Below are 16,828 nucleotides of genomic sequence, written 5' to 3'. Positions count from 1 at the left end.
TGAGAAAAAAACCTAGATTGTATTCCTAAAATAGTGCCATTTACCGATTGGAATTGAAACAATTTTTATTCTCATTGATAACACAGTGAACATTGTTTACAACACGGTTAAACATGGAATTCAAAGATAAAGATGTAATTTAAATAACTTAAAAAGGAAAAAAATGGGCTTGTAGATTGGCATGTTTCCATCAGAAAATTAGCAGAAAACATTTTGCAAAATATAAATGAAAATAAATAAAATATGATTTTGTTTTCTCAATACATTTGTAAGATTTTTTTTGTCTTTCTTGCTTATTTAGTGCGGTGAATGCCCTGGAAAAGAAACTGTCTCTGAGCCTATCATTCCTTGTAAATAGACGGGGTATTTATGTCATCTCTGAACATTAATTTCTCTGCCCTTGATTTGAAATATAGTGAAAAGCTGCCATTTTCAATCCAACAAGATGTTTGTGTAGTACTGCAACGACTATCTTAGAATATCACAATGTCCGACTTAGCTAGTTTAATGAAAACAAACACGAAAACTGCAAAGTGAGAGGATTACAACAACAAAACATTATTATTACTACAGTTAAATATAAATGGTCTGCATTTATATAGTGCTTTTCAGGTCAATGACAGCGCTTTACAATGTTCTTCACACTAACCCATTTTCACACACTCACAAACCAATAGCAATGTCAGCCATGCAAGGCAACTACCTGCTTATCAGGGGCATGAGAGATTTAATGTCTTGCCCAAGGACACTTCCAAATATAACACAAAGAAGCCAGGAATCGAACTTGTGACCTTTTGATCCCAAGTCGAAAGCTTTACCTCCTGAACTACCGCCCCAGTTTGCCGTGGATGCATAATTAAAATACAGTGTGAATGAACCCTTTGGCACACGACATCATCAAACACATTAATGACCTAAAACAATCTTTATTAAGTGATACAATCGATCTCAAACATGCATTATACTAAAAAAGCGAGACTAATCTGTTCACAACACACTGAGCAGTCAGCCGGGCTTCCGGGTCTACGTCCCAGCATTCTGTTAGTAGATCCTGCAGTGCTGGCCCCTGTGACAGCCAAAAAAGTCATGTATTTATTCAGTTTTGAATCCTTGTGTTTGCATACCTGTCTCAGGCGTTGCCATTGCTGAGGAATGAACGGTCTTTTTGCCATTTCGTACACATGGATGGTAAGGTTCTCCCGGGTCATGCGGCCTTGCAGCTCAGACTCATAAGGGAGGAGGTGCTGGGGCACGGTACCATCTTTAGAGAAATAAATTTAATTTTGATAGGACTGCAAAAACAATGAAAATACAACACAATGTAATTACAAACAAATTGAGCTATTAACTTACACAACATAGGGAAACTAAACATTTAATGCAAAAAATACCACTTGACTTTTATTATGTCAATGTTTGATGGATTGGAACATAGTTGACCCATAGTATATCGTTTACCCACCTTGTAGTACAGTTTCAGGGTTGAAATGTATGTTGATTTCGATTGTTTTGAGTAAACCACTCACAAAATGCGATTGCGCTCGTCAGGTTTATCACATGATTTTTTTGAATAGAACACACAATAAGAGACGAGAGACACTGATTTCAGCTCATGAGACGATGTGATCAGCTCAAGAACTGAATCTCATCTGGCTAGGGTTTCGACACCTTCTTTAATTTGAAAGCATTCAGACATACCCTCCAGGGAGGGCTATACAATACTTTAAGTCAAAGTCAAGGAAGGTTTTCTCTAGCCCCTGCAATAATTTTGCATGCATGTCAAAGTCGGTATGGCTTTGGAGCCAGAACCATACTCTCAAGTCTGAAGTCGGCCAGATCAGTAAAAGAATGTCAAATCCAAATATTTAGCTTTGTTTTTCAGTATTATGGTTTATCATTAAGCGTACATTAATAACCCACCCTACATATTATGAACATGGATGACAAGGGATCTTTTCCAAACAAAACACAGTGGCTCAGGAGGTAGAGCGCTCGTCTTGGGATCAAAAGATCGCAGTTTGATTCCCGGCTCCTCCATGTTACATGTCGAAGTGTCCTTGGGTAAGACACTGAACCCCTAATACCCTCAATATGCAGGTTAGCGCTTTACATGGCTGCATGGCCGCTATTGGGAAATGTGAAGCACATTGTAAAGCGCTTTGGGAAGTCTTGACTTGAAAAGCGCTATATAAATGCAGATCATTTCATTGGGCGGCAGTGGCTCAGGAGGTAGAGCGCTCGTCTTGGGATCAAGAGATCACAGTTCGAATCCCGGCCCCCGGGAAAACGTAGCCAGAGGCAGATGAGATCAATAGCAGATACACGATACACGGGCAGATACCAGGCAGGCAGGACGTAACAGACGGAATTGATACCTGATACACAAGAAAGATACCGGACAGGACGGGACCGATACCAAAGCAAGATACCAGACAGGATGGGACAGGCAGGATTGATACCGGACAGGACAGACGGAATCGATACCGAATACACGAGCAAGATACCTGACAGGACGGGACAGACACCGGAGCAAGATACAGGACGAGACAGGTGGGATTAATACCGGATACTTGAGCAAGTTATCGGACAGGACCAGACAGACAGGATCGATACCGGATACTGGAACATGATACCAGACAGGACGAGACAGACGGAATCGATACGTATACTGGAGCAAGATACCAGACAGGACGAGACAGGCGGGATCGATACCGGAGACTGGAGCAAAATACCGGACAGGACGAGACAGACGGGATCGATACCAGCGACTGGAGCAAGTTAACAGACAGGACGACACTGGAGTCAAAATACAAGTCTTGCAAGTGCAGAGGTTTGTTGACGGACTGACAAGGAGTGAATGAGAGCACTGAGTTTAAATAGGTGTGGAGCCAATCAGGCAATGAGCAGCAGCTGGCGCCAAACGAGCGGGCCCAAGTGAGGGCAATGGGCAACTGTGACAACGTCAGCAGTTTCAGCTGCATAAGCAAAGCTAGTTGCTAAGTGCCAGTCACAGCTAGCGACTCCTAAAGCAATACAATACAAATATTTAATTTATCAGCTTACTGCTAAAGCTAAATATGGCCTCACTAAATACATTAATTATTTTTGCAGTGTATTATGTGCATTCATTTTGATTTTTCCTTTTTTTTTTTAATTAAGGAGATTGATGCCAAGAAGCCGTCTCTGCAAAGCTAGCCACTAATATTCAGGTGCCATCAGTAGCCCAAAGTTTCTATTTAATCAAAAGTGAGCTGAATGGATTTACCTAAAAATAATTATGGCAATTATCTTATTCATTGAACTGAAATATTTTTTATAAAAAGAATTGGCTTGAAATAAAATAATACAAAGTGCAAAAACAACACTTTCTTCAAGGAGCAGTCACGTACAGTAAAAAACACACCATTGCCGGTGTATGATACAATATTACCTCACAATCATATCAGGGTCCATAGAAAACCTTTGGATGTGGCTCGGGGACCTTTTGATGTATGAGGCCTAGGCTAAGGTTGAGCTGCTTGAGCAAGACTTCCCCTCATGGGTGATGAGGCCATCTAGAGCAGGACAATTCTATTCATTTTTCAACTGTGCTTAATACATTTACAATAATCTCTAAAAAGTGCTTATGAGTGGTGACAATCAATCCAGGCTGTACCTCACTTTTATCACCCAAGGTCAGCAGCTCACCCACATTACAATTTATGGACTAGAAAATAGCCGCATTGTGCAGGTGTTCCTAAGGAGGTGACCTGTGAACGTGAGTAATGGACTTAACCTTCAAACAAGTCGGAGCAACGCATGCAGATTTCCCACAGAACCAGGCTCAAGGCGTAGATATCTCCATGCAGAAACCAGCTGTTGAAGAGGTTCACAGAACCTTCCAGGACCTCGGGCGGAATGTACTGCAGTGTGCATGCTGCTTGACGGAAGCTCTGTAGATGAAAAAAATGTGACAGGATGGCGGGCTGACATCTTTGCAAAGCTGATGAAAAGTCACCATTGCTTTTCCTGTCTGGTGATGTTTTGTGCTGCTGGCGCGCAGGATGGTGGAGCTACCAAAATCACACAAGGCACAGGTACCGTCTGCTCGGACCAGCACGTTAAAGCTGCTGAGGTCTCTGTGGGCCACGGGCGGTTTCTTTCCTTCTGGAAATAAAAGAAAGAAAAGAGGATCAAAAAATCTTAACCAAATCTAAAAGAGTTGGAGATTGCATTACAACACCTTGCGTGTACTGCCAAGAGTGGAGATAATCGAGTCCCTGAGATAAAGACAGGCACAACTTGAGTGACGATGGCCAGCAGCTTGTGTTGAGATCCAGGAAAGAGTGCAAAGAGCCCTGAAAATTAGAGCGAACAACAATGATATTTGGCCACAGCAACAATACATTGTCCAAGATATATCGAACTGAAAAAACAATCATTCATTTCCAGATTTGAATTCCCTAACATTTTATAACATTAACACAATCAGTTTCTTTACATACATGATCATTTCTTAATAATAACTTTCAATATAACCCTAAATATATATTTTTTAAAGTATCTTATCAATTATAAATGTATGCACAAAGTTGTTTTTTAGAGGATGATAATTTTGAGGTTGACTGAGTTTATTTAAGCCTCATTCACTCCTATCAATAACTAATAATGTAATGATAACATAGAAGTAACATAATAATAACATAATAATAACATAACATGGTAATTTCATATTTTAATCCAGAAGGATGCTTTTCACACTGCTCAATGTTATCTAAACTCGCCAGCTGAGATATCGTTCTTTTGCTCTGCTCTTTTGCCTGGCCACCTGAGAAAAAAAGAAGAAAAACGTGACAAAATAAAACAAATCCTCTGATAAGATAGAGGAGTTAAGGAATATGATCGAAGACAAATTCAACAAAATGAAAAAGCAAATGGAATGTAGATTTATCAAAATGGAAAGATTCAACAAATTGGATGACAAACTAGAAGAAAGGCTGGGAGCCTTTAATAAGATGACAGGTTCAACAACTATGCAAAGTAGTGAGTGAAAAAGATCCATGTTTTTTATGTAATACTGTGATAAGAATTTGGTTTCCTGAATTAATGGTAATGAAAAGTGTAGACTGTCAAGGGGACGGGACCAAGATAAGCTCTGAATTCTTTCCATCAGCCCATTTTCTTTTGTTTTTTCAAATGTTTCATAAAGTTGATGATTTTCAATTCATTGTCACATCCTATTTAGATAAAAGGAGGGAAAAATAAAAAGTTAACCAATCAATAAATAACATAATAACAGTTTTGTTTTCAGAAACAAATTAAAGGGACACTGTGTAATATTTAATCATTACCTGTCTTGTCAAGTCTAGTGCAACCAGAAAGGAGCGTTAAGAAGCATAAAAAAGATTACAAACTATGGAGACTCACAATGACCCTCTAGGTTAGCCTCATGTAAAATAAATGCAAATTTCTTGACCTACAATAATTTAAACAAATGCATGATTATTTGATAGCTCATGTATTTCTGCTTATTATTTACATCAATTTTGGTATGTTTAATAATTTAAGTTTTATTAACCACTAAACGGCTCTAAATAATCCTTCTAAAAAAACGGAGAGGCCTTTTTACTAGTCAGTAACAAGAGATGGCGCTCAGCTTTAAAAAAGGATGGTGACACCTGCCTACCTTACCTGAACAAAAAAAAATCACATTCTTGTAACTCACATATTCTGCAAACTGCAGGAACAGGAGCCAACTGTTGTCCTCCGACCTTCTCCAGGCCCCCAGGAATTGGATGATCCCAGCGTGGCTCATCAGTGGGAGTCCGTACACTTCGTTCTCGGAGAAGAACGCGTGCTGGGCGGCTGGTGGGAAGACTTTCACCGCCACTGTAGATCCTCGGTATGTTCCTCTCCAAACTGTGGCAAAATGCCCATGGGCCACTATCTAAAAGAGAGAAACAAGTCATTTTATGGTTTGACACACTTCTTAAAATACAGGGTGTCCTAAAAATGTTTACACATTGTAGCAGATGATAAGTATTTTTTTTTCCTTTACAGACTAAATCCATTGAACCAATAATGTGATGGCAACCAGACTTCACTTAGAAGAAAGGAAATGTATTCTTAAATGCTACTGGAAATATGAAAACACAATAGAAGTCCCAAGACCATTTAGAAGGGACTTTAACAAAGGACCACCAACACAAGGGACCATTACTCGAATCAAAGATAAGGAAATGATGTGACTGTTCAGGATGACGATAAGAAGCCATCGAGAAAACCACGTACATCGACAATTCCCACAAAAGAAAAAAGATAACTGGAACCATTTAGGCTAGTTGAGAAGTGGACATTTCAAAGTAGTCCGTCCATCGCTTCATGAAATGTTCTCAGTGGAGAAGTCAGAGATTAGTCTATACTCTTAATGAAGATGATCCACACCAAAGAGTACAGGTGGCATTAGCTCAGGAGGTAGAGCGCTTGTCTTGGGATCAAGAGGTCACAGGTTCGATTCCCGGCTCCTCCGTGTCGAAGACAAGACACTGAATCCCTAATGTCCCCAATAAGCAGGTAGGCTTGCATGGCTGACTCCCTATTGGTGTGTGAGTGTGTGTGTGTGTGTGTGTGTGTGTGTGAATGGGTAAGTGTGAAGCACATTGTAAAGCGCTTTGAGGGGTCTTCATTGACTTGAAAAGCGCTATATAAATGCAGACCATTAACCATTTACAGTATTGCGCGTAGTACTCAGGGATGGGAATTTTGGTACCAATCCGATCCAAGTAAAAAAAGGGTACCGTTGATCGACGCTGAATTGATACCGATACATTTTGCTTAGAAACATCACGATCATTGAATAATAGATCCCTCTCCCCTTAAATTAAAGTACAATTACAACAAACTCAGCACACAAATTCTAGGCACACATTTATTTTTATTAAATAACATATAACTAGTATAAAAACTATATTCATATTATACCTGTTTAAAAACAAAATGCCATGGCAGTCAAATTAAAAAGCAGCAATGAAACGAAAATACAAACACTGTAAAACAATGTTTGTTGCAGATCATTGCCCTATGCAAGGTGAGCTTTTTTCATGTAAATGTGAGGTGTCGTCGCAGTAGCCGACCACCTTACTACACAAATGACACTAGACATTGTCCTTTCCTGTAGTTGAAAAAAAGGGTGAAAGAGAGAGAGAAGCAGGGAAGCAGCGCTTTGAAAAATGATGTACAAGAGTAAAGTATCATTCCCAGGACTATAGTATTGATCCTATCCAAGTACCAACTTAGTATTGATAATATCGATATTTGGATAGATCCGCTCACTTGTAGTGGTACTTGGAACAATATAACGAAGATGCACACTCTCCCACAAAGATTGTGTAAAGTGAACAGGCCGCGTTCAAACTAAATGGTTCGATTAACAGACACAATTTGCACCTACTTGGGACTTGAGAATCCACATGTTATAGTCAAACCACCATGTTAATTTACCAGGAAATAATTGTGTTTTCATACTTCCAGGATCATTTTTGAATAACTTTTCTTTCTTCTAAGTCATGTCAGGTTGCCATCACTCAGTTCAATGAGTTCTGTCTATAAAGAAATAACAAGTTATTGGGTTATATGCTGCTACAATGTGTAAAACAAATTTTTGGGTCACCCATACTTAGACAATTAACCTGCTGCAGTTGAACATCAGCGATGTCAATCTTGGATGTTTGCTCCATTTTGCAGTGGCTCAACAGTGTGATATCAGGAGTATCTTGGGTGATCTCTAAGGCAACAAGTTCGAAAGGAAAGAAGTTCTTTAAGTATGAATTTCAACCGATGAACTTCATATAAAACCGGAACAATTGGGAAATACAGTAAATTCTTCCGTGTGCATCGCTATTATACATCAACAGTATTGGAACTAACGCCTTACACAGGAATACAATTACTTATGAATAAAATCTTGTAACTCTACAATTGTTACTATATGGTGTATTTCTGCATTATTTTGCTACTCATAATTTGCAAATAATGAATTACAATGTCACACACAACCTTAGGTAAGGGGTGGGCATTTTCATATTCACCTACAAAGTACAACTAGATACACTTTCTCAAACACAGAGTACGATTTTTCCTCATGGAGTTTTTTATCTTACTGTATACTGTATACACGCCTCAAAGCCGAATTTACAGCTACAAAAAAATATGGGGGCGTGGCCTGTACAGGAACAACAAACCAACGTGAAATTAATGGAGCAAACGTAGGCACAGAAAGGAGTAAGAGTGTTGAATTTTGGTCTTTTTACATTTTAAATTATTTTTTGCAATAAACATTACCTGGAGAAAAATGAAAATGTATTGAACAACACTTAGAAACGGAGAAGGAAATTTTCGAGTGGTCTGTAGCCCACAGACAAAATTGATATGGAGTGTCTCAGCTAAGTGTTTATTACCAAGCTCTCACTATTTTAAAAGCCAAGAAATATGAAGGGTTTAGTGATTCCACAGAGGTTGTTGTACACTCTTTCCTGCATTTATTTTATTATGTAGCTCTTTTGAAACAATTTCAGGGGGGTCGTCTTCAATACGAGTATATAACTTATTTATAACGATAGTCACTTTCGGAGAAACGCGCTACTTTTTGGTGCCGGTAATCTGAAGGGTAACTGATTTACTTTTTAAATGAAGTAACTAGTAACTGTAACTAAGTACCTTTTTCACAGTAATGCGCCCAACACATTACAGCAATCCATTCTGGCTCATTCTAATTAAGGAAATAAAACCACTAGCTCAGGTGCTTGAAAAGAGCATTAAAGCGGAGATAAGCCCCAAGGTCGGCCTTGCAAAAAAAGAAACACTTGCAAGGCCAAACAAAAGCCGTGTGTGAAATACCACAACACCGTTTTTCTTGGACTCTCCTTGATAAAAACCAGAGTCCTATCTTGTGTAAAATAAAGATGACGTCTAGAATGGATGAAATGAAAGGAAAACTTTACTTTTGTGTCTCCAGAGACATCGCCATTTCACTGCCACAAGAACCAGGCAGAGGATCAGCATAGCAGCAACGATTATGACGAGCCAATTTCCCTCTGTAAGGACATAATGCCGACATTTGTGAAGTATTTTTTAGATCTAGACCACTGTGCCGCGGCACGTCAGGTGTGCTGCGAGAGATCGTCCGATGTCACTTTTTAAAATTAAAAATTTCATAAAACATTTATGAATCATTTTCTGCAAATATTATGTCATTGTCAAGTGTCTGTGCTGTAAAAACTAGGGGTATTATAAATTATATTGTAATTAAACATACTGTTCGGTGTCATTTTTTAACATTTTTGGTTAGTAATGTGCCGCAAATTTTTTCCAATGTAAAAAACATGCCCTGGCTCAAAAAAGGTTGAAAAACACTGATCTAGACTTTGGTGTACAGGGGAACCTGGGTTGAAAATGATAGTGTGTATTACTTGGTACTTCCTACTGGTAAAAAAACAGTTATTTCATTAAAAATAATATATTTATATATTATATATTTAAATAAAAAGCAGAAAAACATTAACTATCATGTATTCCTGTGTTTTAAAAATACTCATAGCTCGAGAAATTTGTATTTTACATACATAAAAAACTAAAACCCGTCTTTATTGCTCATGCCATTTTCTTCTTCCTTCTTTTATTTTTACTTTCCTTGGTTTCTTTCCTTTTCCCTTAATCCCTTCCATTCATTTCTCTCTAACACGGTTGCCCATGGCGCCCAATTGGCCCCGCCCGTTTGGCGCCAGCGGCGGCGAGTTGACTGATATGCTTCCCTCCTATTTAAGCTCAGTGATCTCACTCACCCTTTGTCAGTCCGCCAACGAATCTCTGCACCCGCAAGACGTGGGTTTTGACTCTGTCCGGTTTCCTGCTTGTGTTCCCTGTCCGGTATCGTTCCAGTCTATTTTGTCCTGTTTTATGTAGATCTATTTTGTTCTGTTTAATTTCGATCTCCAGTGTCTGGTATCGTTTCCATTAATCTCGTCCTGCTTGTTATCGGACTCCAGGCTCCAGTGCCTGATATCAATCCTGTCTGTCCAGTCCTGTCCGGTATCAACCCCAATCTGTCCGATATCTGCTCGTGCAATTGGTATCGATCTCGTCGGCCTTTGGCTTCCTGTCATTCCACGCCAGACTGCTGCCTTACGTCTTCCGCCCAACGATTGCCGAATAAATGGCGTTTGGGTCAACGTGCATGACTGCCCCATTTCCCATAAAATAAACCTTGTGTGAGAAACGTCACGCATCTGGGTCCTCCTCCTGTTCCGGTTCTTGACACATTCTTTTTATTATTATTTTTTTCCTTTTCTTGTTCTCATTCTTATTGTGTTCTCTTACTTTTTCCCTTCTCATAAATATTTTCCTCATATAATTTAAAATGGCATCCTTTTTTCTTGCTTTTTCCTTTCCTTTTTTCTTTATTCGTGACATTTATGATATTTTTCTCTTTTAATTGTTTCTTTTATTTTTCCTTTGTCTTTCATTTTCTTTTGTTTCTTTGCGAAAGGCTTGGCAAAAAAATCGAAAAGAAGAATGTTGCGTTTTGGTCACATTGAGCCTCCGTAGTTTGTATTCTTCCTTGTGCTTTTTAACACACGTTTTCAGTAGCACTATACAGAACAGCGTCATCTAGTGGTCAAATATTAAATCCTGTCGCTTTAAAGTATTAAATTGCAGTCCCCGGAAAAACACTTTTTGTTCGAACTTGCACAATTTTCCAGGGGTCAAAGGTTTTGGAACACTGCTTCTAACTGCTCAGTTGCTGGTGTTAGATTATGAAAGAAAATGTTCGGGTCTTACCCACTTCAGGTGTCTTCTCGCTCCAAGTGATGTTGCGGTTACACAAGTCCATATTGCACAGACACTTCACCATGTGGCCTTTGAAACGAGTCTGCATTTTGCAAATAGAATCCGGGCAAGACTCCTCCCTCATATTGCATGCTAAAACATCAAGAAAATACACAATAACAGTGACGTGCAGAGAGTCAAGTGAGGCAAGCTATTCTCTTGCCTCATGACAGAGTGTGATGGTGAGACCAAGGTATCAAATTTTGCACAGACCTCAGCCCCAAATAATGGAATTATTCACTGTCTTAGCAGGCTAACTTCCAGTCAAGCCTTTCAGTATTTATTTTCTATTAGTATTTTCTCGTAGCATAGACTTTTTCACTATTGATGCTTTCTTTTAAGGTAAGACAATAAAACATTTTTTTTCCTATGCTACAGTTTATTTATTGCTTGAGTTATACATACCTGTCAACTTTTCCGATTTTTTATACTTATGGAATCATTTTAACAATTTTTTTATGTTTTTTTTCTTTGATTAAAATTTGTTAGACATCTTGGTCACTGGTAGCAGACAACAAAAACATCAATGCTAATATTGTGAGTGTACACACAACCATTGTCAATCAAGCATTTATCTTTTTGCGCGTCATGCTCCGTCTTCCTCACTTCAATGCTGACAGTGAGAGTTTTTGTCATGGATGCACTCGAGGTGGTGAGGACGCACAGCGCAGGAACACAGATTGGTGCAGTGACGGAGGTCTTAATTCAGACAGGGTACGGCACACAGGGATAACAACAAGTCTGTGAAAAGAAGGCTTAGGAAGTGACAAGGTGGCCAACGAACTAGCACAGAGCCAAGGGGACAGGTGTTTAAATAGTGAAAAGGGGGAGAGTCGTGATAAGAGGGTAATCAGGACAAGTAGTGACCGCAGCTAGAAGAAAATTTAACCATGAGGTGAGTGACTAAATGAGGTAAATTTGTAAGAGAGAGTGATTTTTTTTTACATATGTATATATAAATGTGTTATATGTGTCCCCTGCCCACTGCCCGATGATTGCTGGGATGGGCTCCAGCACCCCCGCGACCCTACTGAGGATAAGCGGTGCAGCTAATGAGATGAGATATATATATATATATATATATATATATATATATATATATATATATATATATATACGGAAACAATTGTTTGTGTTGTTTATTTGGTGAGTAAATGAAACTTGTTTACACAAATGATCTTAGTTTTTATTCTACAATACATAGTCTTGTTCTGAGTGAGTACATAGGTGCTGTATTGTGTTTTTAAGGTTTATTAGCGCTTAATAAAAGGGATTGCATTCATTATTAAGTGGCTGAGGCTGACAGGTATATTCATAAGATGTAGGTCAATTTTTTTGTGTATCTAACAAATGGACACGGATCTCCACACGTCATTGCGCAAAAACACCTGTGCAATAACAATAACACTAAAAATAATAAGCCTAATTCCACTGTGTAATAACCTAACTCTTAGTGATGTAGATGACATAGGAATTGTGGTATTATGTTCCTAATTTATGTTGTCAAGAAATTATTTTAATCATGCCCCCACATATTAAAAAAACTTGGTACTGATGTCATCTTTGTGGTGGTCTAGTGTCATGTTTACTCATCGCCCTCACCTGTGTCCGCTCGTTTGGCGCCAGCAGCTGCTTGTTGTCTGAGTGATTCCCTTCCTATTTATACCCAGTACGCCAGTCACTCCTGGTCAGTCCGTCAGCGAACCTCTGAATACGCAAGGCAAGCACTTTCACTCTAGCTCCCGTCGGTCCCGTTTTCATCCGTATACCGCTGGTCTGTTCCTGATTTCCCGTTTGTTTCCGGCTATCGACCCGTTTTGTCCATTTCACTCTAGCTCCCGTCGGTCCCGTTTTCATCCGTATACCGCTCGTCTGTTCCTGATTTCCCGTTTGTTTCCGGCTATCGACCCGTTTTGTCCATTTGACTACGCTCTGATCTCCCGCTCCAGCTATCAACCCGTTTTGCCCCTGACCACGCTCCAATCTTCCGTCCCGCCGAATCACTTCCGCATTCCAATCACGCTCCGATCCCGTGAGCTGATTGATCCTCCTGTCCAGCGATCACCGGATCGCTGGCGTTTGTTTCCTCGAGTTCACAATAAACTTTTGTGTGAAACGTTACGCGATTGGGTCTACCATTTGTTCTGGCCCTGACACTCTAGTGCAGGGGTCGGGAACCTTTTTGACTCAAAGAGCCATAAAAGCAAAAAATATTAATTTTATTTTGGGAAAGAGCCACACCATATATTATGAGACAAATTTACTAAATTGCTAAACCGGCGCCCCAGACAAAAGCTTAACAAGCTTATTTTTGATGATTTGATAAAAATTATGAAAAGAGAATAATGCCAGAGCCCCTGTCCCAAATTCAACAAACAGACCACTTTAAACTTGCAATTACTCAAGATCGGTTAAACTCCTTTTGACCTTTTTTTTCATACATATTGGTTTCAAAACCAGATGCAAGCATTTATTTTGTAAAAAAGTCACAACATTCTGAGAATAGGGAGCCTTATGTGCTTACCTTTGGCGAGAGATGGGAGGGAATGCTTGTACTTTTTGCATAGCTCCACCCATCCCTCCCACTCACCCAATCAAATGACTAAGTTCTCTTCCGGTGTTTTGGCGTATTTACAGTTCTGTGGATTCATCATAAAGTATCTGAACACTGAACACAGATTATATAGTGAACTTTTAAATAAAGGATTCTTTAGCGTTGTACAGCCAAAACGAGTTTTTTTCCCCCTTTTTTTGTGTGACACCTTGACTGTAAATTGTAGTGAAAAACGTGCCCTATATATACTGCGAAGTGTTGCCTTTGAATTTAGCTTTGGTTTGGCTTTACGTGTACCTGGATAGGATAGACAACTCCGGTTTTAAACAAGATGGAGAAGTTTTGCATGCAATCAAATTGGTCTCTGAGCCACAGATACTCATAGAAAGAGCCATATATGGCTCGCGAGCCATAGGTTCCCGACCCCTTCTCTAGTGGTTACGATCCAGCACTCTCACCGCTGCGATTATGGGTTTAATTCCCGTTTCATCTAATATTGTGAAAATGTGGTCTGCAATGTTTTTCGGCTAATCACTGATTACTCAAATCCGAAAATATTGTATGTTAAAAGCTAAAAAAATGTGCGTTATACACGGTATAAGCAATGAATAAGTAAACTTTTATGTCTTCTGTGCAGCCTGGTACTAAATGAGCCACTGTCCGGTACCGGCCCTTGGTTGCTAACCACTGAACTACGATAAAAAAATCAGCGGGGGAAAAAATATTCTGAGGCCTTACCGAGAGTTTCTACCTCCAGCTGGCCGCCACGGACGAAGAAGTATCCCACGCAGCACTGCGTGTGCTCGCATACCTGAACCGAGTCGCTCACATTGCCCGCTGTCAGGTACCCCCTGTTCTGCTCTTCCACCTGAAAGGCGCACCGCCGTCTCTCATCCGGTGAGTGGCTGCACACACAAGCAAAAATGCTTTCTGCAAAGAGATTTTGAATAAAATTACTTCTAATTTCAAAGAATACATCTATTTAGAACAGTGTTTCTCTACCCTTTTTGAACCAAGCTATGCTTATTTTCAATAAAAAATCTCAAGGCACACCTTTTGTCAAAAATATTCAAAATTATTTACCGGTATCAGTTTAATGGATTTGTTTTACCCTTAAAGGTGGGGTGTGTCAATTAAGGTGTCATTAAAATGTGGTAAATTCAATTTTTTCTGAACTGTTAAAATACCTAACCGAGTTCAAAAAGCAATTATGGTTTATTTTCCACTGCGCCTATCTGCTCTTATCTTACTCTTAGTGGAGCAGTTCAGTGCGGAACACATTAGGTAGGACGAATGGGGGACATTGGGGTGGAGACTGAATTAATGGATAGATTAAAGATTTTTTTTCTTTATATTTGTTCGTGTAGCATGAAAATATTACAAGTGAAAAAGACATGCATCAAGTAGAGACCAAACGCAAACCCAAACCCTAAGAAAGATTAAAAGGAGATTTTATTCAAGCTCATTTTATAAATGCATACTTGCATGTGCATCCTAAATGAGCTGACTAAGGCTGCAATGATGACAAAAGCCAGGAGATGGCAACAGATAGTAAAAAAGGTCCAAATTCCATACAGCTTCCTGAAATGATCTTGTTGCCTAAACTAACAGTAGGTTTATTTCATCATTTGTGGCCACCGCAGCTCAGGAGGTAATACAGGTTATAATTATTCAGGTTACTATAGGTTACTACAGGTTAATACAGGTTACATTTTACAATATTTTTAACCTATTTTTTAAGTTTTACGATATTTTATGTTGTTTGTCTGGAAAGATTAAACAGATAATACATAAAATAAGAAAATAAAAATATTTTTTCAACATTCACACTTTTTTTTTTAAAATGTTTGTAAAAAAAGGAAAACTATGTTAAATACTTTTAGTTTAGTTCATTATGTTTAATAATTTGCTTTCATAAGGTATTTAGCACATTTAAAGAAAAAACCCAAGTTTTAATATATTCTTAGCTTATTTCTCTTGAAAAATCTCAACAAAAGTATTTGAAATGAGCAAAAATATGTGCCTGTAAACAAAAACGTTTCCAAAAAGGTAGACCCAAGCAGCAAAAACCATGTGAATGGTTGGGCAAAAAAATAAGAAGACAAATTGTGCAGTTTGGTCACCTTGAGTTTTCGTAGTTTCCATCTTCCTTGTGCTTTGTTGCACTCGTTTGAGTAGCACTACATAATACAACATCTCTTGGTGAAATATTACACACTGTGTGATAGAATTAAAAAGATAACGGAAACAAATATTACATTAATCACTTTCTTGTTTGAAAAAATGAAACAAAGAAATGTTATGAAGATGTAAAACACTTTTTGGTCTACTGGCAGATACTTTTTCCTCATTATAACTATGATTTCTGAATGAATAAATGAATCAATGGCCTTCATTGTCATTATACAGAAGTATGATGAGATAGCAGGGTTTATTATTTTATTGATAATCAAAACAATGGGAAAAAAATATGTAAAAAAAATAAATGTTAAAGAAAACAACAACCACAATGTATTAATTATATATAATAAATATGTGTGAGATTCTGAGGAGTTTTGTCACTTTTCTAGAAAGAAAATGTGATTGAAAAAAAAAAACCTTAAATTTTGAAAAACAGGTCAAAAATATTTAAAAAGAACAAAACATGGCAAAAACATTAACCAAAATGAATAATTGTATTCAACTCTTGAGCTGCAGTGTACACAAATAATGAGACATACTTTATATTGTGAATTTAGGCTACATAAAAAAATTAAACATTAAATAAATCAAAATGCAATTAAAAAACAAACAAATATGAAACTGCACAGAATTATTTTAAAACAGTTACGACGGACGGTGTGGCTTAAGATTTTAATTGGCTCGAAAAAGTTTGAGAAACAGTTGAGAAACAGAAACAAATCATTTTTAATTTATGAACATGAGAAAAAAGAGAGACTCACCCAATGCCAGCATGCAAATGAGCCAGAATGGTAACATGTTCAGGCACAATGCCTGGTAAGCGACAATGTGTGAGATTTTCCTTTTCTTTCCGCCTTTTATCTCTGAGAGTCTTGGGAATGTGGGAGATTCAGACGGTTGCTTCCCAGCATCACTCCCACAAACGCACACCTGCAGTCCGCACACAAACAGCCAAGGGCATTTTTTTATTTTGTCATGGTGTAATATTTCCTTGCGCTTCATAATTATATGCGATTTCGGTATGTACAAGAAATATTAGAAGAAAAGGTATGATGGTGGAATTGCTCACAATGTCAATTGCATGAAATCCCTCGCTTTTTTGGGTGTGCGACTTAACGTATTTTCATCATCCATTGTGTTCTGCTTTCTGATTGGCTAAATAGTCGAACGCCTCTTTTCTGCCAGTGTCTGCCTGTGTGTCAATAACGTTGCAGTCAACAGCTTGACAAA

The 16,828-nt window shown here is 38.5% G+C and overlaps 1 protein-coding gene across 2 annotated transcripts; it reads right to left on the bottom strand.

The window, feature by feature from the left end:
* Window positions 1-906: 906 nt before the first annotated feature.
* Window positions 907-16,525, bottom strand: LOC148364609 (anti-Muellerian hormone type-2 receptor-like). 2 transcript variants are annotated; one of them, XM_088338764.1, is made up of 11 exons: window positions 16,360-16,525; window positions 14,156-14,347; window positions 10,816-10,956; window positions 8,979-9,071; window positions 7,668-7,762; window positions 5,705-5,926; window positions 4,223-4,337; window positions 3,998-4,146; window positions 3,776-3,932; window positions 1,125-1,261; window positions 907-1,066 (listed from the first exon to the last, which is right to left on the bottom strand). In XM_088338764.1, exons 1-11 carry the CDS (start codon window positions 16,394-16,396, stop codon window positions 965-967), a joined length of 1,440 nt encoding a protein of 479 aa, XP_088194890.1. In that variant the 5' UTR covers window positions 16,397-16,525; the 3' UTR covers window positions 907-964. The 2 variants fall into 2 exon arrangements, with proteins under 2 accessions (XP_088194890.1, XP_088194891.1); XM_088338765.1 differs by having other exon boundaries at window positions 3,998-4,143.
* Window positions 16,526-16,828: the final 303 nt, after the last annotated feature.

Source organism: Urocampus carinirostris, chromosome 6 (assembly GCF_059441175.1).
Source record: "Urocampus carinirostris isolate Australia breed hairy pipefish chromosome 6, RoL_Ucar_1.0, whole genome shotgun sequence".
In the NCBI taxonomy this organism is placed as follows: Eukaryota; Metazoa; Chordata; class Actinopteri; order Syngnathiformes; family Syngnathidae; genus Urocampus; species Urocampus carinirostris.
This window is presented reverse-complemented; position numbering and strand designations above follow the sequence as displayed.

Excerpts from the sequence above, each read along its gene's own strand:
- LOC148364609 (XM_088338764.1), bottom strand. The coding sequence starts at position 16,396 with ATGTTACCATTCTGGCTCATTTGCATGCTGGCATTGG. Across the intron at positions 5,927-7,667 it reads CTGATGTTCAACTGCAGCAG|ATAGTGGCCCATGGGCATTT; the intron begins GTTAATTGTCTA and ends TCTCTCTTTTAG. Across the intron at positions 4,338-5,704 it reads TCCTGCAGTTTGCAGAATAT|GGCTCTTTGCACTCTTTCCT; the intron begins GTGAGTTACAAG and ends TCTAATTTTCAG.